Raw genomic sequence first — 22,505 nt, 5'->3', positions numbered from 1 at the left:
AAAAAAAAGACATCAAACTAGAGAAGCCAGTTTCTTACCTTTTGTACTTCTCAAGAAGATTCTTAGCTTGCTCTTCAGCAAAGAGAATCCCAGCAGGGCAGTCTGGGAAATCACCTGGGACATTAGGTGACCTTTTATACTGAGAATGCATTACAGTCTCTTTTAATCCTCCAACTCTTGCACCTCGATAGATCTAAAAGAAATGCCAGAAAGATCCTGTCGTTACACCAACTTAAAGTGAAACTGCTAAATTCTTTGTATGGAGAAAAATGGGAAACCTAAATACCCATCAAAAATAGAATGGATAAATACACTGGGGAACTACCCCATAATGGGTTACCATACAATAGTAAAAATGAATGAAATAGAGCTTCACCAATCAACATGGAAAAATCAATGTTGAGTGAATATTGCAAGTTGCAAAAGCATTTATACAAGGAATAAAGTTTAAAAACATGTCAAATATAGCTATTTTATTTTAGGATATATACACACACTTAAGAAAGCTATAAAAACATAGTGACAAACACCAAAAACAGGACTAGTGATTCCTTTAGAAGGAGAGAGGGAAATGGGATTGGAGAGGGATACACAGAGCGCTTCCAATGAATCTATAATGTCTTATTTCTTAAGCTGGATGGCGGGTGAAAGGTACACAGGTATACCTTCTGTATGCTTAAAACAGTTCATAATTTTAAAGTTAGATTTAAAAATATTCCCACTCCTAAATGATTAACTGAATGTCCTTTGCACTATGCATAATCACTAAAATTAATTATCTGCCTGAATCTAACAGTCTTACATGTCATGTCCTTTATGCTCTCTAGCTCAAAGTAATTATTTAACCAGGAAAAAAAACCACACACATTAGATTTTTAATAAAATTTTTAGCTTCAGTTAACAAAAGAGGAATATATGGAACAGCACTATAAAAAAAAAATGTATTCTATACATCTATAAAAACTAAGTCTTTTGGCTTTTAAACTGTAACAAATTTCAAGTAAAGAAACCTCAACATTTTGTTGCCACTACTATTCAAAAATCAGGCCACTTTTAAAACCTCAAAAATTCAAAAAATGTCAGCACAACTCTTAGTAATGAAAACCGGGCTCCAGGGACTCTATGAAGTATCTCATATCCAGGATTATAGCTCAAAGGGCAGAAAACTAGCACTCAATTTCTAGGTCGTGCGTAAAGTCAGGAACATTTTCAGTGCTTGGCATTCACTAGGAATGTATTTTAAATGTTGTAACTGTTGGTCAGAATTGAAGAGTAACTTACAAATGGAATCCAGAAAGCCATGCCCCAGCCCTTTGGGAGGAGGACATCCCAGCCACTTCCCCAGCCTCGCTGGTCATCACCAGTCACTTTTCCTGGCTGTTGAATCAAAAGTATAGGAACCTTGGATTCATGGGGACCTAAAAAAAGCTGTGACCCGGGCACCAGCAATTCACTCCTCTTCCGGTTTAAATCCTGAAGTGGAAGAAAATTAATTCAAGACAAACAACCCTAGTCTTCCAGGAGATCCTACTGGGTCTCCCTATAGGCAGCTTTAGAAAGTTAAATGCTCTTTTAAAAAGCAAGAAAATGGTGTTCTCAATAAATAAATGCGAGCCATCTTAAGTACAAGGTATTCCTCCCAGGATGATTTTCCTCTATACAAGTGCTTTGGTAGAAAATGCCAAATTGTCTTAAATTAGAATATCCTAGGTGATTCAAAGTAATAAAATAATAAACATTCATTCTGCTAATTCCTTATCTATCAGGATTAATCTTACATTTTGATACTCTGGCCCTACATTTATTTTGGTTAAGATTGGTGGTCATGAAGTAAAAGGGCTATAAACAAGAACTTCTCAAGGAGGGGCAAGTGGGAAAATACTCCAGCTTTTAAGAAAATTTCTCAGCAGGTCTTAAAAGAGAAGATGCTACAAATTATCTATTAAGTGGACTGCAGGGAGTGGACAACAACATCCTTGCAGATTTTTCTTGCCAGCTGGAGACAGGCCTGCCGCTCAGTTGAGAAGACTACACAGGAGACCACCTCCACGCTACAAAGTCTAACTCATGAATACCCTTCATGCATAACCACGTCCCGAGTCTCCTTTTTTTACCTTTGGTCAAGTTTCCACTACCTTCTACATATTGGTAATTCCAAAACATCTATCTCTTTAGTCCCAACTTTTCCTCCTGGGATAGAAACCTGTCTCCTGGACATCTGCTCCTGGGACGTCCTGAGGCCCCTCCGTTTATCTGAGACTAAACTCATCTTCCCCGCTGCGTCACTCTCTTCCTGTGTGCCCCGGCTGGCTGAATGACATACAGTTCTCACAGTTCATTAGCTCATTCATTCATCCTTTCAAATATTTAGTCTTCATTCATTTACTTGTTCATTCACATATTTCCTAAGCACCTGGTATACGCCAGGCACTTAGCTAGAACGTGGGAAGACAGCAGTGACAAGCCAGACCTGCTCTGCCCCTCTTTTAGCTGAGCTCCTAAAGCCAAGCTAGACCATTAGGAGCTAACCCACAGGCCTCCTCCTGTCTCACTAACCATCTTCCAATCAACCACTGAGGCTAGTCAGTTTTACCTTCCAGGTATATGTATTAAACCCCAGCCCCTCCACTCCAGCCATACTGCCACACTTCAGGCCCCCATCATGCCATCTGGACTACTTCAAGGGTCTCTTCTAAGCCCTCTCCAACCACAAGCCCTTTCTCCAGCTCTTCCGCCCCCTTATCCCCATCCCTAGTCACCATAGCACTGCCAGAGTGAAATCTGATCATGTCATGGCCCAACTTAAAATCTTCAATGGCCCCTGCATCTTCAGTCCAAATCCAAAACTGCCTCAAGGTCTTTTATGCTATAGCCCCTTTTGATCTCCTCAGTTCCATCTCCTACCCTACCCTTAACTCCAAGATATGATCTACGTGGAGATTCCTGAACATGCCATCCTGTTTTTGGCCTGGGCCCTTGCCCTCGTTCTCAACTCCGACAATCCTTTCTCCACTGTAGCCTTGGCTCCGGGCCCCTGGACGCAAGAAGCCTGGTTACTTCTGACCACACACCTAAGAGTTAGCTCAAATACCAGCTCCTCCACCCAGGAAGCTTCCCCCAGTTTCCCTAGTCCGGGCTCAGTGCCCCTTCTTTGGGCTTCCTTTGTACTCTGTACTTGTTCAACCTAATCCTAGTCATCTACCTCATTATCTAATGCAATACCTGGTGCTGACAGGAGCTCAATCATTGCGAAATTAATGACAGAGAACATTTAAGGGGGAAAATAATAAAAGAAAAAAAATTTTAAACCATAAGATTATCATTTCAAGAAAAAGTCTTTGTATTAACCTTTTCTAGAGATTATTCTTCTCTAAGAACGGAAAATAGCATGGTATATATCGTAAGGGACCCAAAAATTGAAAATAAAAGGAAGTCTATGGGATTCTATAAAGTATGAAATAACGTTCATGGTCTCTAGAATGATGAATTTCAGCCTGTTTTCACGACTTTACCATTAGTTACCTGATCCGAGATTTTATTCTCTGTGACACTCTTACAGATATCTTGGTTCCAAAGAAAGCTATGCGAACACTCCACAGGCACACCCTCCAGAAGCAGCTGTCTAACTTTCTCATTATCTAAGAGGGAAAAGAAATAGCCTTAAACCACATTCCTTAGATCAGTGAGGTCAAATTCTAAACAAAGCCAGGTGACCTTTTGTTACAATAAACTATTTTATAGGCTCCTCTAGAAGCCTAACTTCTCTAGAGGAATTTATTTACTTGAGTAGAAACTTATTCTTACAGTTGGTTTCATAATCTGTGAAACAACAAAGGCTCCTAAACTTATTTCTTTGACATTTATTTTTAGTCTGTAAGATGCAAATATTACATTAAATTGCCTCTAAATATCTGCCTGATTCCACATTTAAGATAATCACGTTCTAGGCATCACTGCAGAGGCGAACCATTTCTTGATTATATGCTCTGACGGCACAAATCATATTTTAACTATTGGCTTCAGGGCTCTTTATATCATCCCTGACCCAATGGTCTTGAGCCAACAGATACCATCCTGTTCTTCTGTCCTATTACTTCAAGTCTCTGATAACCCCTTTTTATTGAATTGAATTTATTCCTTTCTGTAAAACGTATTTTTCTCAGTCCTTTAAAATGAATATATTTGTTGTGAAATATGTTGTTTCATCCCTTTAAATGAGCTACACCATGCCAGAAAGTACTCTAGTGGGGAAGGAGGAGGAATTTTTTCAGTTATAAACATATATATTGATAGAAGAGACTTCCTACATGCAATTACTTAAACACTAGGGGAAAAAAGTCTTTCAAATCTTATCTTGTTGGACTGAAGAATTAAAAGTAAAAAGTCAGACAACTCATGAGTTTAGGCTAAGGTCCTAAAATGCAACATAGAAAGTCACTCAACCTGCATGGGTCTGATGGCTGAAAAAAGTAAGTTGGAAGTGACTTGGCTATAATGTGACAGATATCAGGGATAAACAAGTTAGAAAAAACGAAACTGATGAAAAGATCTGAGATGAAAGCTCCTTAAAAGCAGCAACTGCTTCTAGTGCTGCTGGAGAGAATAACCAGCAGCATCTCAAGTGACAAGTCATGTACTGTAAAAATTCACACAGCCTCTCTAGGAGCAAAAAAGCCCCATCAAACACCTGTCTGCCGAGAAGGCTTTCTTGTGGAGTGCTGCCATAGATCTGAGTGACAGAGCTGGGATTTTATTCAGATTTGGCTGCAGACAAAAGAGATGGCTAGGGCTTCCCTGGTGGCACAGTGGTTGAGAGTCCGCCTGCCGATGCAGGGGACACGGGTTCGTGCCCCGGTCCGGGAAGATCCCACATGCCGCGGAGCGGCTGGGCCCGTGAGCCATGGCCGCTGAGCCTGCGCGTCCGGAGCCTGTGCTCCGCAACAGGAGAGGCCACGACAGTGAGAGGCCCGCGTACCGCCAAAAAAAAAAAAAAAATGAGATGGCTAATACTTAGGGTGTAAAGGCATAGAAAAGCACAACTTCATCTTCAAATATTCTAAAAAATAATAAGTAAACAGATGAAACAAAGTAGATGGTACATCCAGACAACGGAATATTATTCAGCACTAAAAAGAAATGAGCTATCAAGCCATGAAAAGACAAGAAAGAACCTTAAATGCATATTACTATGTGAAAGAAACCAATCTGAAAAGGCTACATACTGTATGATTCCAACTATGTGAATTCTGGAAGAGGCAAAACCATAGAGACTGTTGAAGGATCAGGGGTTGGAAGCAGTGAGAAAGGGATGAATAGACAGCACAGCTGACTTAGGATAGTGAAACTATTCTGTGTGATACTGTAATGACAAAGCAGAGTATGTCTGAAGGCAAAGGAGGCCTTTTAAGTCAACAGTCTTCACTACTGAGAAAAAAATATCATCAGCTGAGTCAGCACGACCCTCAGTGTGCCCAGAATGACTGTCAATTCCGAGCGTAATTCTAAGTCCTTCCCCCAAGATTCACATAAAGCACACTCTCTTTCATCTCGGACCAAAGCTAATTGACTACATAACTCTAGAATTGTGACTTAAAGGTTGAATAGCTCATCTTCTCCTTTCTTAAATGTATTTGAAGATCACCAGATTTTAAAATTTTCTGAAGTGTTTCTTAGAGAAGCAAAGGAAATGAATAAAAGCTTTAATCATTTGGGATTCAAATGAACCAAAGTTACAGCCTTCAAATTCACTCTATTTTAAATTAAATTTGCAGAACAGTTAAAAAGGCCCAGCTGAAGCTATCAGATATTTTTTCTCCCAAGAGCAGAAACTGAGAAGTCATGGCAATAATGACCAATAACTAGGAACTTGAGAAAGTCAACAGTTTGGGGTACACGGTAATAGAGAGGGTGTAAAGAGAAAGACTAAAAAGAGCCCATGAGCACAATGTAAGGTCAGTATTTTCTAAAGCAAATTCATCTCTGTAAGACAAAGACTAGTTAAAATAATCTTACAAAGCAAACCAGATGTTAAGGAGAGCAAATACTAAAACAACAGATAGCAGAGCAGAACTTGTGTTTTTTAATTTCACCCAGAAAACCAGTTCTTTACACAGTGAAATGCTGTGTTGATGAAGTTGAAAAGATTCGCAAAAACATATTGTTAATATTTATCAAACTCAAGAAATAAATGATAGGACTTCCCTGGTGGCACAGTGGTTAAGAATCCGCCTGCCAATGCAGGGGACACGGGTTTGATCCCTGGTCCGGGAAGATCCCACATGCCGCGGAGCAACTAAGCCCGTGTGCCACAACTACTGAGCCTGTGCTCTAGAGCCCACGAGCCACAGTGACTGAGCCTGTGTGCCTGGAGCCTGTGCTCCACAACAAGAGAAGCCACCACAATGAGAAACCCGCGCACAGAAAGGTAGAGTGGCCGACGCTCGCCGCAACTAGAGAAATAAATAAATAAATAAATAAATAAATAAATGAATGAATGAATTTAAAAAAGAAAAAGAAAGAAATGATCAAGTAAACTTTTTCAAAGCACCTGAGGATATGCATCATCACTTCAGGGTCTTCACTGAAACAGAAAACCATTTCCATCTCTGTACTCTATTCTACTCTCAATATTTCTGACGCTCAAGTGTGTGGGTGTTTTTCCCACAGCAAACAATTCTCTGACACCAGCTGAGTGTCCTACAATTTAACTCAATCCTGAAGCTACCTACCTAGAGATAGCATCAGATCCCACAGGTTAAGGGCTCAGTCCCACAGACAGCTCCCACTTCAGACGCCAATTTTAAGTCCTGACCAACTGGCTATAAATTGGCCAGGTCCAATAGTTTGCTAGAATGGCTCCCAGAACTCAGGAAAACAGTTTACTTAACTACATTACTGAGTGATTTTTTTTTTCTTTTTTTTTTTGCGGTATGTGGGCCTCTCACTGTTGTGGCCTCCCCCGTTGCGGAGCACAGGCTCCGGATGCGCAGGCCCAGCGGCCATGGCTCACGGGCCCAGCCGCTCCGCGGCATATGGGATCCTCCCAGACCGGGGCACGAACCCGTATCCCCTGCATCGGCAGGCGGACTCTCAACCACTGCGCCACCAGGGAGGCCCCTGAGTGATTTTTTAATAAAAGGATACAACTCAGAAACAGCCAGATGCAAGAGATGCACAGGGCAAGGTAAAAGGGAAGGGGTGTAGAGCTTCCATGCCCTCTCTGGGCACCCCACCACCCAGCACCTCCTTCAGCAAACAGGAAGCTCTCCAAACTCCACTCTAGAATTTTTATGGAGGTTTCATCAGGTAGGTACGATTGATTGGCCATTAGCGATTAAGCTTAATCTCCAGCCCCTCTCCCTTCTCAGGGAGAGAAGGGGTGGGGCCTGAAAGTTCCAACATCTTGGTTGGTTCCCCTGGCAACCAGCCCCCAACCTTCCGGGGCTTTACCAAAAGACACCTCATTAACATAAACTCAGGTGTGGTTGAAAGGGGCTTGTTAGGAATAAGAAAAGGCTCTCCTTTTAGCCTTTAAGGCTCTTGTCACTTAGGAAATTACAAGAGTTTTAGAAGCAAGGTGCCAGGAACCATGGACAAACACCAAAACATGTATTTCTTATTACTTCACAGCATCACATTGCTGTATCTTCTCTTTTCCAAGCTCTCTATAATTCCCAGCACACATAAGAAGATAAATTGTTTATGTTATGCAAGTCAGGCAAACCCTTCCTATGGTTTAAGTAGCACCAGAATTGATCTGTTTTGTCCAAGTCAAAACAAAGAATGACTTCAGATATGGAAAGATAGACTGGAAGCTATGTCAGAGAATTAAGACCATCATGACCTTCAAAACAAAGAATGACTTCAGATATGGAAAGACAGACTGGAAGTTATGTCAGTGAATTAAGACCATCATGACCTTAAGATTCTTCTAAGGATTAATCTTTTATTAATTGACCCAGCTCATCAAGGTATATTTCTAAAATTAGTTTTGAATTGTCATCCCAGATGGTATGTTACATTTGTTAATAATATGTGTGTAATACGAACTCCTTAAAAAGTTTACTTTTTTATATAGCTCACATGCTGATACTTCTTCAAAGAAATTACTTAAAACAGGTTTTAATAAAATACAACAATAAGATTGGTGGTCACGATGGTAAAGTAAGACTCTGAACGTACCTTCTCACATGGGCACACCAAAATTACAACTGTTTACAGAGCAACTATCTATGAGAACGTCTTGAAGACTAGCAGAACAGGCTCCCCATGACTAAAGATAATAAAGAAGGAACCAGATAGGAGAGGTGGAGACATGGTAGAGTCAAGACACACACCCCTGGGTAGGCGACCCACAGACAGGAGGAGAATCTTAATTGCAGAGTTTCCCCGAGGGAGGAGGGGGACCAAGCTCCACATCAGGTACCCCAGCCTGGGGGTGCTGCATAGAGAGGATGAGCCTGTAGAACGTCTGGCTTTGAAGGCCAGCTGGGCTTGAGAACAGGAGAGCTGGAGGGCTACAGGAAACACAGACTCCACTCTTAAAGGGTACACGTAAAATCTGCATGTTCCAAGTCCCAGCACAGAGGCAGTAATTTGAAAAGAGCCACTTGCTGATCTTAGAGAGTTTCCCAGAGAGGCAGAAGGCAATTGGGAGTCCTCCTGGGGACACAGATCTGGCGAGGATGTGGAGAAAAGGAAACCCTCATACACTGTTGGTGGGAATGTAAATTGATATAGCCACTATGGAAAACAGAATAGAGGTTCCTCAAAAAACTAAAAATAGAACTACCATACAATCCAGCAATTCCACTTCTGGGTATATTTCCAAAGAAAATGAAAACACTATTTCGAAAAGATACATGCACCCCTATGTCCACTGCAACATTATTTATAACAGCCGAGGTATGGAAGTGTCCATCAACAGATGAATGGATAAAGAATATGTAGTATATATACAATGGAATACTACTCAGACGTAAAAAGAATGACATTTTGCCATTTCCAACAACATGGATGGGCCTGGAGGATATTACACTAAGTGAAATATCTCAGAGAAAGATAAATAGCACATGATATCACTAATATGCAGAATCTAAAAAACAAAACAAATGAACAAACATAACAAAACAGAGTCCTAGATACAGAGAACAAACTGGAGGTTGTGAGAGGGGAGACGCGTGGGGGGGATGAGTGAAATAGATGAGGGAGATTAAGAGATACAAACTTCCAGTTATAAAATAAGTAAGTCATGGGGATGTAATGTACAGCATGGGGAATATGGTCAGTGATATTGAAATAACTTTGTATGATGACAGGTGGTAGCTAGACTTATCTTGGTGATCATTTGGTAATGTATAAAAATATTGAACCACTATGTTATACACTTGAAACTAATATAATATTGTAAATCAATTATACTTTGATTATTAAAAAACACAATGACATAAGATGGTAAGCTTTAATAGTAGAAATTAAATCATGTTTTTCAAGATAGACTTTAATTTTCCTTGGACTGATTTACATTAAGACAAAAGCCTTAGGAAGAATTTAATACTGCCTTATTCCAAAAAAGGGTTTGAGGCAGCAAGAGAAACTAAGCAGAGTTTAACTACAGTTTTGAGATGATTACGACAGTAAACATTTATTGGTGTAGTAGACGCTGTTAACTTTTATGGTTGTTCCAGACCATATTGCTATTAAAAAAGAAAGAGGCAACAATGAATTGATTAAAATGTTAGGCTCCGTAATTAACTAACTTAGCTATACATCTTAAACTCCTCCCTCATCCAATCCACCTTTCATGTAAAGTTCTGGCAGAGTACTTTATTGCCCCCTTAATAAGCTAACTACATGTGAAGGTAAAAAAAAAAAATTCTGAAGTTGTTTCTACACACACCTGTGTCCTTTCTCCAAAAATTCATAAGCTGATTTTATTATTCTTCCAAATAACCGTGTTTAAATGACAGTAAGTACGAGACATGATCACAATTGCTGCAAATCGCAATTTTAGACTAAAATTTTAGCCAGCCCCTACCCATCCCCCACCGTGTCACCCCAAAGAACTCCTGCAGGCCACTCTACTGAGTCTAAACCAAGACATCTTACCCTCCAGCACCTGGGATGGCCTTGCCAGGATTCGAACCTGGATCATCTGTATGGTCAGACAGAGGCTTCCAAAGAGCACAAGACCAGCTGCGGGTGCCGATCCCTTCCTCACAATTAAAATTCTGAAAAGCCAGGCATTTTCAGAGAACCAAGTTTGCAGAGACAGGTTTTACTTAGATACTAAAAATAGAGAACTCAGGGGGAAAAAATGAACATAAGGATCAGGCTACATGTTTACAGCTAAAAGATACTTCCTCATACACATCTCCTTTGAGCATAATCACCTTGAAAGGTAGGCAGGTAAAGACTGCCTTAATTCTTCTACAGATAAAGTTACTTCAGAAGTGTCACAGACAGAACTCTTCTAATGGGACTGACTGCTCTAAATAGTAAGGAAAACCAGGTTGTCTCAAGAACTTTACCTTGGCATTTTTCTGGACTGGGCAAAACTTTGGACCTCTTTTGAGGCAAATTTATTCGTGGATCACCAACTGTCAGTCCCAGAATAGTACCTGCTGGAATTTCTGCTGGTGATGTTATTCCTTTAGCAAAAAAAACAAAACAAGACAAAAAGCAAACAGAAAGTTATTCACAAATACATATATATTTGCTTTTATTTTCAAATTTTTCTAATGAAACTTTCATCTTGGGCTAATTACGTAAAGACACGTATTCCCCATTTTTTTCCCCAAAGATACTTTCAGAGAATAAATTAACGTTCATAAAGAGTGAAGTTTCTTACAAAAAGCATTAAATTAACATAACAGGTTATTTGACGACATGAACATGTATGTATGTTCCTGTCAATAACTACAGGAGCTTCACACACAAATACAATCATGCGAAGGTAAGTAAGATTTTAGTTTAGTAGCTGGCACATGCATTTATCTATAGCAACGGAAGGCCAATTGTTTAGAATACTAACACCTCATTTGTGCTTTCTTGCTGTATTTTAACAAACAGTTACAAGTTAACACGCACACTACATTTAGGTAGCTCAACTGCAAGATGCTCTTTTAACCCATTTCCCACTCTGCCCTTCTTCCCCAGTACAACCCAGTATCCCCCCTGTTATACCTCCCAACAATTCAAAAATGGTTTCCTGTCTGTGATGAAGGGAAACGCTATCAGGATCCCTGCAGGTTTCAATCCACCAACAGTGAGGTGTCTTCTCTGTGTCTTCTCCCTCCTGGAAAACAACAACTCCTGTTCACCAGACAAATCATGGATCAGACTTAATAATTTTGGTTAAAATGGTTGTGCTACTGGCCCCCATCCTTTTTTCCCTGTTTGTGGGAATGAATCTTTTATGAGGGGAACCAGGGAAACCGTCACATCAGACTAATGATTCTTCTAATTACAGACAAGGACACAGGACTATACTTCTCTCAAGATTTCACAAACGAAGAAAAACATTCATGGTTTTCTGAGAGACTACCTACCTAACTGATTGCACACCTGTGGTCTCTGCAGCACAGAGCCAACAAGAGATGCCTTGTTCTTCTCCCACTCTACCAACTTCATCACCACAGAATGAAGCAATAAAATTTTCCTCACCAAAGAAAAACCAAACCAATACCTTTTGAAGAAATCTTCAGCAAAAGGATTTATTAGTACTATAGTATTTCTAGAAATTTCCAGAAAGTTACACAGGTATTTTACTTGCCTTTTTTCTGAACAGAACTAGGAATTGGGAAAGGTTTCAAACAGCAGCTCAAGTACCATAAGCATGCCCAGGAAGAGAACCTACAGCCATGATTCATACCAAAGTTCACTGAAGTAGGATGTGCCCCTACAGATTCTAACCTGTAATACATGCGCCCTTTACCTCACACAAACTCAGGTGGCACAAACTAGGGGTTCAAAGTACAGGCCCTGGAACCAAACTTCCTAGGTTCAAATCCTCCCTCTGCAACTTATAAGCTAGCATGGAGTAACAACTCTGCACCAGGCACTGTGCTAAGCCCAGGGGACAGAGTAAAGAATGGGACTGCCCCGTCCTTGCCATCACGAAGCTCAGACTCTAATGAGACACGAACATCGAACAAATAGGCAAACAAATCTAGACGTAAGTAGAGGAAATGTGCAAGAGGGGATGAAGACAACAGGGGGGATACAATTTAACTTAGGGGATCAGAAAAGGATTCTAGAGGAAAATGATACAGATGCTGAAACTTAAAGAATGAGGACGGCTTAGCCAAGAAGAGTGATAGAGGTGGGACATTCAGACAGGCTCTAAGGGAGGTGAGATCTGACATATTCTAGAACCTGGAAGAAGGCCAGGGTGGCTGAAGTGCCAAAGGCAAGGAGAGATGAGGCCAGACAGACATGAAGGTATAAGATTACCAGTCAAATTAAGGGCTTTGAAATTTATCTCAAATACAATGAGAAGCTATCCAAAAGCTTTTAATCAGGAAGTAGCGTGATGTGAATAAACTGTCAAAATATCACTTTGCCTCCTGCGTGGAGAACAGAGTGAAAAGTGAGAGCAATGAAGGAAAGTTAAGAAGCTGCTTCAGGATCCAGGAAAGGGACAACAGTGTGACACTACTGTGGAAACAGGGAAGAGGGAGAGAGAAGTCGCCTTTTTTTTTTTTTTAAAGTATCTGTCTTCTAACAGCTCAAACTCTGTTCAGATCTATCACCATATTCAACGTGTCCAATCTGCGAGAGGCACGGGCACTGAGAGGTTAATTGCACAAATACAGAAAAACAAACCGAATCTGAACCCAAAATGTCTGATTCCTAATCTAGTCTCTATTCTCCAGACCTGCACTGTCAACATGGCAGCCACTAGCCACAGAGAACAGTTTGAATTTAACTGTTAGTTAATTAAAATTAAATAAAGGAACCAATTCACTTCCTCAGTCACGCTAGCAACTCGGTAGCTACCTGTGGCTGGTGGCTCCGTAATGGACGGCACAAAGAAACATCACCCTCACAGAACGTTCTATTGGACAGAGATGCACTCAACACACTGTTCTCAACCTGTTAGACATCACCCTTAAAACTAGCCCCAGAAAATATGCATCACACAAGTACAAACAAAAAAAACTAGCATATACTTTCCAGGATTTTAGGGGCTCCCTGTTAGCTGCCTATGGAGAAGTTAAGAACCTTGTACAAGACTCAGAAGCTGCAGTGGCAGTCTGTATTTAAATAAGAACAAGTCAGTTTACTTATTACATTCACTTCAATTTGCTCTTCTAGGAAAAGTGAAAGATAAAAGTCTTTGATAATAAGCATAAGTAGGGAAACAAACATTTAGAAGCCATGGCCCAAAATGTTACCAAATTACGTTAGGTTTCACAAATTTGCTAAGAAGGAGGTGACCAGAATAAAACATTACAAGCACGTTTACTCTCACAGTGTGGACAGAAGCAGCCTTGAGTGCTTCAGTTAGGATGCAGTGGGAAAGTGGACCAATCAGCCGGAATCTGTTCATCTCCATCGTCAAATCACTGAAAGAAAGAAAAGGTCTTAAAATGGAAACTTCCATCGTATATGATGTCTGTTTCACCAGCAAAAACAGAGCACATCTTCACTGAAAACAGTCGGTGGGTTCAGAGCAAATTCAACCCATACCTGATTACAATGCCTGTGGTTGGAGAGATCCAAGAATACGGTTGAAGTGGATCTCTAGTTCCATCACCGATGACTTTTTTAATTGGTTTAGCATTTTCCTCATCATCTTTCCATTTTCTTTTCTTGCCAATTTTCTCTTTGGGCAGGTCAGTTTGGCTTTTTCCTTGGGATGGTGTCAGAAGGGGATCAGGGAGGCAGACAGTCGACTTGGTGGGCTCCATACATTGGCACACTGCTTTTATTTCCTCTAAGATATCCTAAGGATACGTTTAAACATTTTACTTTTAAACTCTGGAATTTAAATACGTTTCGAATTTAAGTTGGTTTAGTTTATGTTATTTTTTCTACCTTTAAAAATGTACATTTTTATTCTTCACAAATTAAACTAGATTTATCATCATCAAAAAGGTTTTTTGATTCCTCTGCACTTAGAACAAAAAAAGAACTCTGAAATGTCAAAGATTAATGAAAACAACATGAATACTCTGACCAGTTTTTTTAAAAACTAGTTTAAAAAGGAATTTGGAGAAAATTTACAGTCTACTATATAAAAGCAGTGAGTATGATAAAAAAGGAAAGCTAAGCTAAATGCAGTATTAAAAAATCATCAGAATTACTCAAAACAGATTCTCATCATCAAACAGGCTCTCACAAGCACCTGAATACCAATGAACCAATTCAGGCTGATGGAAGTATTAGTCCCAGTGCACCATTTCAAGCCCTTTGCATAATAAGATTGGTTTTCATCTCTCCTTCTACTTAGGGCTTACTAAAAGTCAGGTCAAGATTTGCTCCACTTAATATTCACATAACTATCCTCCCTATATTCAAATACCAAGCTATTAATCAAACTTTTAGACTATTCAAATTTCTATAGCACTGATTTCCAACAGTAATCAAGAATACAGTAACAGAGTGATAAGGAAATACTGTCAAGGATTATACCTGTTTAAGACTTGGATGAAGACAGATCCACAACTGCCTGCTCTCAGAAGTGTCACCAGGGGTCTTCTCAGCCTTCCAAATAAATGTCACAGGACCCAGCATTTCTCTAGGATATTTATTTGCCCGGTAAAGCATGAGACTACCTTGGCGCTTTCCAGACAAACAGTGAACTGCTGCAAAAGTCAATCCTGACATAAACAAAAACCAAAGTCTAAGATTTCAAGCGCTGAGACTGCATTATTAGTTCCTGATAGACATACTGTTATTTATTGTCTATCTCCATGATGGATGAAGTGCTGGTTTTGATCACTGCTTAGATCAAGAAGTGATCAAAACCACCCAAGAAGTTCTCAATAAATATTTGAGTAAATGATTTAATGAGTTCTGAGTTTCCTCCTGCCTAAATTCACTCCACCAGAATAATGGTTCTCTCGCTTTACACTCAACAATATTTGAAATGGCTTAAAAGCCACCCCAAGCTTTCCTTATATGAACATAGTCATCGGTAACAAGAACTGTCTCAGTAAAGCACGTTTAAATTCCAAAATGCTTACAGCAGACACTTGTTCATGAAATGAATACATATATAAAGACTAAAATAGGACTCTGGGCTTCCCTGGTGGCGCAGAGGTTAAGAATCCGCCTGCCAATGCAGGGGACACGGGTTCGAGCTCTGGTCTGGGAAGATCTCACATGCCACGGAGCAACTAAGCCCATACGCCACAACTACTGAGCCTCAGCTCTAGAGCCCGAGAGCCCCAACTAGTGAGCCCACGTGCCACAACTACTGAAGCCCGCGCACCTAGAGCCTGTGCTCCTCAACAAGAGAAGCCACCGCAATGAGAAGCCCACGCACTGCAAGGCAGAGTAGCCCCCGCTCGCCGCAACTAGAGAAAGCCCGCACAAAGCAATGAAGACCCAACGCAGCCAAAAATAAAATAAAGAAAAATAAATAAATGTATCAAAAATAGAATAAAATAAAACGGGACTCAGCTCGGAAACAAGTTTACCTGTGTCTATGCTACACATTGGAGAAAGTGCCTTCAGTATTTCTTCCTCTTTGCCCTTCAACTCCAAACAACAGTAGTAGGATAAATCCTGCAAAAAGAGGGAGATACAATCAAAAACTTGAATTTCCCTTGAAAATGTAAGCGGCAGTATCCTACTTTTTAGAAAGAAAATGTGTGTTTTATCCCATACTCACAGATAAGTTCGAAGTAGGGTGTAAAAACTACTGCCTGTAAGTAACGGATTATCCCTCTCCAAAACCTAACTAAAGTAAAAAAATCAGAGTAGAATAAGCAAGACAGGAATAAATTCAGCAATATTATGTTAAGGTTGCTCACTTTGGTTACCTAATTCAGGACCTCAGGATTACTGAACACTGAGCCTAAAGACACGCGCGGCAGCTTATCCCATATTTCTCCACTGCTCAGTCTTGACCATGATATCCCAATTTGACCAAGCAATGTACAAGGAAAACTGAGAGCAATCGGAGTAAGGCCGTACCAATTTAAATAAGATGAAGAGAGCTCAGACTGAGCGAATAAAATCAATTACATTAAAGAACTATAATAATGGTTAATGGATACTGCAAGGTTACTGAGTGCCAGCACTGGGCTAACTCCTTACATGGACTGCCATTCAATCCTCCCAAGACCTGATGAACCAGGTACTATGGTAATCTTATTTGACAGATGAGGACACTGAGACAGAGACTGTTACTTGAACAGAGCCAGCCATATCATCAGTAAGTGGAGAAGCTAGCGTTCAAGTCAGGCTCACCGACCCCCGAACCAACCCCTCCGCCATAGCTCCTTTAAGCAATTTCAGTACACGCAGCAACTGAAACTAAAATGATAGGTAAGGCTCTGACAAACTCACATTAATCAGTGCTATCACTCACACACAGAAATCTTCCCAGCAATAGCGATCCACTCTCAGCTGTCAGTGGCAGAGGAACCCCACCAGAGTGTGTACAACTGGGTGACAGCAGAGAATAATGGTTAAGAGCGTGGAACTCTGGAACCAGACCACCTGGGCTCAAATCCCAACTTCACCACTCATTAGTTGTATGGCCGGGGATAAACTGCCCAACGTCTCAGTTTTCTCATTTGTAAAATGGAAATAATGGTAAAACTTACCCCATACTGTTGCTGTAAGGGTTAATTGAGTAAACACATGTAAAGGACTAAGGATTAAGTGAGTAAACACATGTAAAGGACTAAGGATTAAGTGAGTAAACACATGTAAAAACACATGTAACCACATGTAAACACAGACATACATTAAGTACTCAAAAATATTTGTTATTACGAGCTATTATTTTTATTACTTAGGACTAATCAAATGTAAAGAAAATACTTGATAACCTCAGCAAAAAATTCTGTCCAAAATGAGAAGTAACTATATGTCTGCCTTAAAATTTGAGAGATGACAGAGTACAGTGGAAAAAGCAGAGGCCAGGGGAATCAGCTCCCGACGTAGCACTGGGGAGGGCCTATCTTGCTACGTAGGCCACCAACAAGCTGTGCAGCCCTAGGCAAGTCACTTCATCTCTCTGGATCCCAGGCTCCTCAACAGTCAAAATGAAGAATTTGACTATAATCCATGATTTCTGCTGCTGAGTCTTCAAATCAAAGGCTCTTAAAAGGTTCTTGTATTTACTTTACACCCATTAGGATGGCAATTATCAAAAACACAGAAAACAACAAGTGTTGGTAGGACATGGAGAAACGGAAGCCCTTGTGCACTGCTGATGGGAATGTAAAATAGTGTAGCCTCAATGGAAAAAAGTATGATGGTTCCTCAAAAAAATTAAACATAGAACTACCACATAATCCAGCAATTCCTCTCCTGGGTATATACCCAAAAGAACTGAAAGCAAGGAACTGAAGAGATATTTGTACACCCATATTCATAGCAGCATTATTCACAACAGCCAAACGGTAGAAGCAGCTCAAGTGCCCATTGACAGATGAATGAATAAACAAAATGTGGTATATACATACAATGAAATATTATTCTGCCTTAAAAATGAGGGAGGACTTCCCTGGTGGCGCAGTGGTTAAGAATCCAACTGCCAGTGCAGGGGACACGGGTTCAAGCCCTGGTCCAGGAAGATTCCACATGCCGCAGAGCAACTGAGCCCATGTGCCACAACTACTGAGTCTGTGCTCTGGAGGCCGTGAGCCACAACTACTGAGCCCGCGTGCCACAACTACTGAAGCCCGAGCGCCTAGAGCCCATGCTCCACAACAAGAGAAGCCACCACAATGAGAAGCCTGCGCACCACAACAAAGAGTGGCCCCCACTCACCGCAACTAGAGAAAGCCCGTGTACAGCAAGGAAGACCCAATGCAGCCAAAATAAATAAATAAATAAATAAATAAATATTTTTTTTTTAAATGAGGGAAACTGACGAATGATACAACATGGATTAATCTTGAAGACATCATGCTAAGTGAAATAAGCCAGTCTCAAAAGGAGCTGGCTTTTTTATACGAGGTACCTAGAGTAGTCAGATTCATAAAGATGCAAAGTAGAATGGTGGCTGACAGCGACTGGTGGAGAGAAGAATGGGAAGTTAGTATTTAATGGATGCAGAGCTTTGGTCTCGGAGATGAAAAAGCTCTAGAGATGGATGGTGATGACAGTTACACAACAATGTGAATATACTTAATGCCACGGAACTGTATACGTGAAAATGGTTAAAATGACAAATCTGTTGTTATGTCTAATTTACCACAATTTTTTTTAAGGTTCTTGTATTGATTGTTCTGCTACGTTGCTCTCAAGAGGTAGCAGAGGATGCTAATACTAACGGCTTTCAAAAGTTGGCCAAGGGGCTTCCCTGGTGGCGCAGTGGTTGAGAGTCCGCCTGCCGATGCAGGGGACATGGGTTCGTGCCCCAGTCCGGGAAGATCCCACATGCCGCGGAGCGGCTAGGCCCGTGTGCCATGGCCGCTGAGCCTACGCGTCTGGAGCCTGTGCTCCACAACGGGAGAGGCCACAACAGTGAGAGGCCCGCATACCGCAAAAAAAAAAAAAAAAAAAAAAGGTTGGCCAAGGCCATCCTGCCATTGAAAGATAGGCCCTCTGCAAAGAACAAATTCCTAAACATGTACTGGAAGAGAGAGAAAGCTACTGAATTAGCAACTGACCGGGGGCGGGGTGGGGTAGGGGGAGGCGCAGGAGAAGATAGGACAGCCAAATAAATACTATTATGCAGCTCTAAAACCAACTGTCCTCTTAAAGAGTTTAAAACAAACTTCCCAGCATAGATGGGTCTCAAATATCTGTGGTGGTGAATGACTGCTGAATGAACCCCGAGCATGACCAACAAGACCCTGCAGGATCTGGTTCCTACTTATTCTCCAGAACTAATCTCGCCCTATGTTAGCTCTGCTCTCACTCTCTTCATCTTTGTCACAAGGAATTTACTTCAATCCTTCCTTCCTATCTGGCTGCCTCTGCCTTCACCCACTCTGCCATTTCCTTATCCCTCAGAGCTCGGCTCAAGCATCACTTCCATGGGGAAGCACTCCTAATCCTGTTACGAATGGTCACGGTATTGTATAGTATTCCCTTACAGTTGTATATTTGGCTAATTATTTGATTAATGTCAGTGTGCCCCAATAACTTTAGGCTGCTTCATCTCTAGCACCTGGCAAAATGCCTCTTGCCCAGTAATTATTTTTAAAATGAATAATCTTAGATAGGGCTTTGGCATACCATGAACTAGTCTAAAAGTCTAAATCAGAAAGGGTCCAAACGAAAATAAAGGGGAAAGCAATCGGAAAAGCATACCTGAAGGAGGCAGCGGCTCGTCATGGCTCGATAGCAGGCTCTGTGGCTCTTGACTGTCGGCCTCTCTCCCAGGCAGTAGCCCCACCTCTTGACCATGTGAAACCGCTTCGCGTGCCAGATGTGAGTTTCTAGCCATTTGTTCTTCTTTTGTCTCCGGTTAAATTCTAGTATCCGGTTTATGTGACATCGTCGAGCTTTATGGCACTTATTTTTTGAGTGTTCTTTTTTCTGATGAACTGCTTTCTCTGCCTATAGTTTCAAGAAGACAGGCAGATCCTAGTTGGTAACCATCTCAAAACCAAGTTAAATGTTAGGAATTCAAACAGCTAATTTTAGGTGAAGTGGAGTACCTTACAGACTCCATTAGTTTGCTTAATTTTTTAACTTGGTGATTTCTCCAATGAAAGTCGAGGAGGCAACAGAAAGAGTGAAGATTTTAGAAAAAGGTAAACCTAGGAAGGAAACACAGTTCTATCACTTACTAACTGGGCAAGCTTCGGGGACTGGGAAGATTAGAGTATTTATAAAATGTTCAACACAGTAACTCAAACTTATTTGTGGCTATTAATATTAGAAAGCAAGAAAGAATAAATCAAATGCTAGCTTTGTGTTGATCTTTTTTATTGTTTTTTAGCATCTAAGAATATAACTAAACCCAAAACTTAGGACCAAAGATATAAAAGTGGGGAAAACCTGCACATTTCCTATCACTTAGGTACTGACAGACAAATGCTAAATGCTATCACTAGGAAACAGACTTCACATTAAATCTAGAGAGAACAAAATTCCTGTTTAGTTTTCATTCTTCACTTCTTCCATAGCTAAGCTAAACTTTTGTGGGAAAAAACTCTTTTCCGTTAGTTTGTGGGCCCCTTAAGAATAAGGACTTTACCTTAATGGACCCTAACCCCACCACCAGCATAATACCAGTACACAGAAGGCACTTGATAAAGAAATTTTGAATCAATTAGTAAAGACACAGGGTGGTTAGACAATCAAAGAATGTCCAAGCCAAGAATTTTGGTAAAGCCAAAAACAACTGGACTTGAACAAAAAATTAAATCCAAGTTCAAGTTTTCAACATTAAAAAAAGACAAAAGGCAAATACTAGGCATTGATGCTGCCTTTTTTAACCTTCCAACTCTCTACTGGTCACACCCCCAAAGTGCAGAGCTACTTATCTGGTAAGAAGGTCAAATTTTCATTTTAAATCTGGCAGGGGAACGTCAACTGTTTAACATCATAAAGAGAGAGAGGTTCCAAATGCTGTATTTAAAAGTAGCTGTAGGGCTTCCCTGGTGGCGCAGTGGTTCAGAGTCCGCCTGCCGATGCAGGGAACACGGGTTTGTGCCCCGGTCTGGGAAGATCCCACGTGCCGCGGAGCGGCTGGGCCCGTGAGCCATGGCCGCTGAGCCTGCGCGTCCGGAGCCTGTGCTCCGCAACGGGAGAGGCCACAACAGTGAGAGGCCCGCGTACCGCAAAAAAAAAAAAAAAAAAGTAGCTGTAATATCCAACAGCCTGCTAATTTTGGAGGGGAGTGGAAGTGGAGGTGCGGAAGATAATGATTAAACCAAAAGATATGCAAAATGAGCATATTGTTTTTTAGTCTTCATTTTAATAAATTATGTTAGGTTAATACTTCTCAATTTCCTTTAAGAACCACTAACCTAAACATTTACATTAAGGGACACTTATACCTCTTTCTGGGCAATCTCCTGTAACCGTCGAGGAAGGCGTTTGACATTGTGACTCATGGCTCTTCGTCTCATGTGCCGTGGCAGCGTCTGGAAAACCAGTGAATTAGAAGATTTCTGGGCCACTGCTTTCAACATGGCACTGATTTCAGCAGCTCGAGCTTGAGCAAAAGTAGAAGCTGTCGAAGAAAACACCACCATCATTAAAAACTCATCTTGAATTGACACTTTTCCTGGTAGGTTTCAGAAGGAAAACAGATTTGAAGCACATGAGCTTACAATTCACCCACTACCCTAACTCCTAATAGATTAACACCAATAGTAGTTATTTCTGTTACATGATTGTGAAACTAAGGATTCGGTTTTACTTTTCTAATCAGAAAAAATTTAGTTAAAAAATAAGGTAAAAAAGAGTTTTTTTAAAACAGAGAGCTGGGCTTCCCTGCTGGCACAGTGGTTAAGAATCCGCCTGCCAATGCAGGGGACACAGGTTTGAGCCCTGGTCCAGGAAGATCCCACATGCTGTGGAGCAACTAAGCCCATGCACCACAACTACTGAGCCTGTGCACAACTACTGAGCTCATGTGCCACAACTACTGAAGCTCACATGCCTACAGCCCGTGTTCCGCAACAAGAGAAGCCACCGCAATGAGAAGCCAGCGCACCACAACGAAGAGTAGCCCCCGCTCGCTGCAACTAGAGAAAGGCCACGTGCAGCAACTAAGTCCCGATGCAGCCAAAAATAAATATATAAATTTATTTTAAAAATTAGGGCCTCCCTGGTGGCGCAAGTGGTTGAGAGTCCGCCTGCCGATGCAGGGGATACGGGTTCGTGCCCCGGTCTGGGAGGATCCCATATGCCGCGGAGCGGCTGGGCCCGTGAGCCATGGCCGCTGAGCCTGCGCGTCCGGAGCCTGTGCTCCGCAACGGGGGAGGCCACAACAGTGAGAGGCCTGCATACCGCAAAAAAAAAAAAAAAAAAAAATTAAAAAAAGAGGGCTTCCCTGGTGGCGCAGTGGTTGAGAATCTGCCTGCCAATGCAGGGGACACGGGTTCGAGCCCTGGCCTGGGAGGATCCCACATGCCGCGGAGTAACTAGGCCCACGAGCCACAACTACTGAGCCTGCGCGTCTGGAGCCTGTGCTACGCAACAAGAGAGGCCGCGACAGTGAGAGGCCCGCACACTGCGATGAAGAGAGGCCCCCGCCTGCCACAACTAGAGAAAGCCCTCGCACAGAAGCAAAGACCCAACACAGCAAAAATAAATAAATTAAAAAAAAAAAATTAAAAAAATTAAAAAAAGAAAGCTACATGCAATATAATCACAACCATTCTTAAGTGTAATAATCCCACAAGAAAACAAAG

The 22,505-nt window shown here is 41.3% G+C and overlaps 1 protein-coding gene across 4 annotated transcripts in view; it reads right to left on the bottom strand.

The window, feature by feature from the left end:
* Positions 1-22,505, bottom strand: part of POP1 (POP1 homolog, ribonuclease P/MRP subunit) — a 36,707-nt gene that overhangs the window by 8,587 nt on the left and 5,615 nt on the right. The window contains exons 4-14 of one of the 4 annotated variants that reach the window (XM_060116175.1): positions 21,144-21,319; positions 19,447-19,695; positions 15,648-15,735; positions 14,638-14,825; positions 13,693-13,949; positions 13,457-13,568; positions 11,185-11,296; positions 10,530-10,649; positions 3,523-3,638; positions 1,282-1,473; positions 39-193 (exon numbers count right to left, since the gene is read on the bottom strand). In XM_060116175.1, the coding sequence (XP_059972158.1) occupies positions 39-193; positions 1,282-1,473; positions 3,523-3,638; positions 10,530-10,649; positions 11,185-11,296; positions 13,457-13,568; positions 13,693-13,949; positions 14,638-14,825; positions 15,648-15,735; positions 19,447-19,695; positions 21,144-21,319 (1,765 nt within the window). The remainder of the gene's footprint in view (positions 1-38; positions 194-1,281; positions 1,474-3,522; positions 3,639-10,529; positions 10,650-11,184; positions 11,297-13,456; positions 13,569-13,692; positions 13,950-14,637; positions 14,826-15,647; positions 15,736-19,446; positions 19,696-21,143; positions 21,320-22,505) is intronic. The other 3 variants (XM_060116177.1, XM_060116178.1, XM_060116179.1) reach the window with 3 other exon arrangements.

Source organism: Mesoplodon densirostris, chromosome 13 (genome assembly GCF_025265405.1).
Source record: "Mesoplodon densirostris isolate mMesDen1 chromosome 13, mMesDen1 primary haplotype, whole genome shotgun sequence".
NCBI lineage: Eukaryota > Metazoa > Chordata > Mammalia > Artiodactyla > Ziphiidae > Mesoplodon > Mesoplodon densirostris.
Note: the sequence above shows the minus strand (reverse complement) of the source record. Positions and strands in the feature narration are given on the sequence as shown.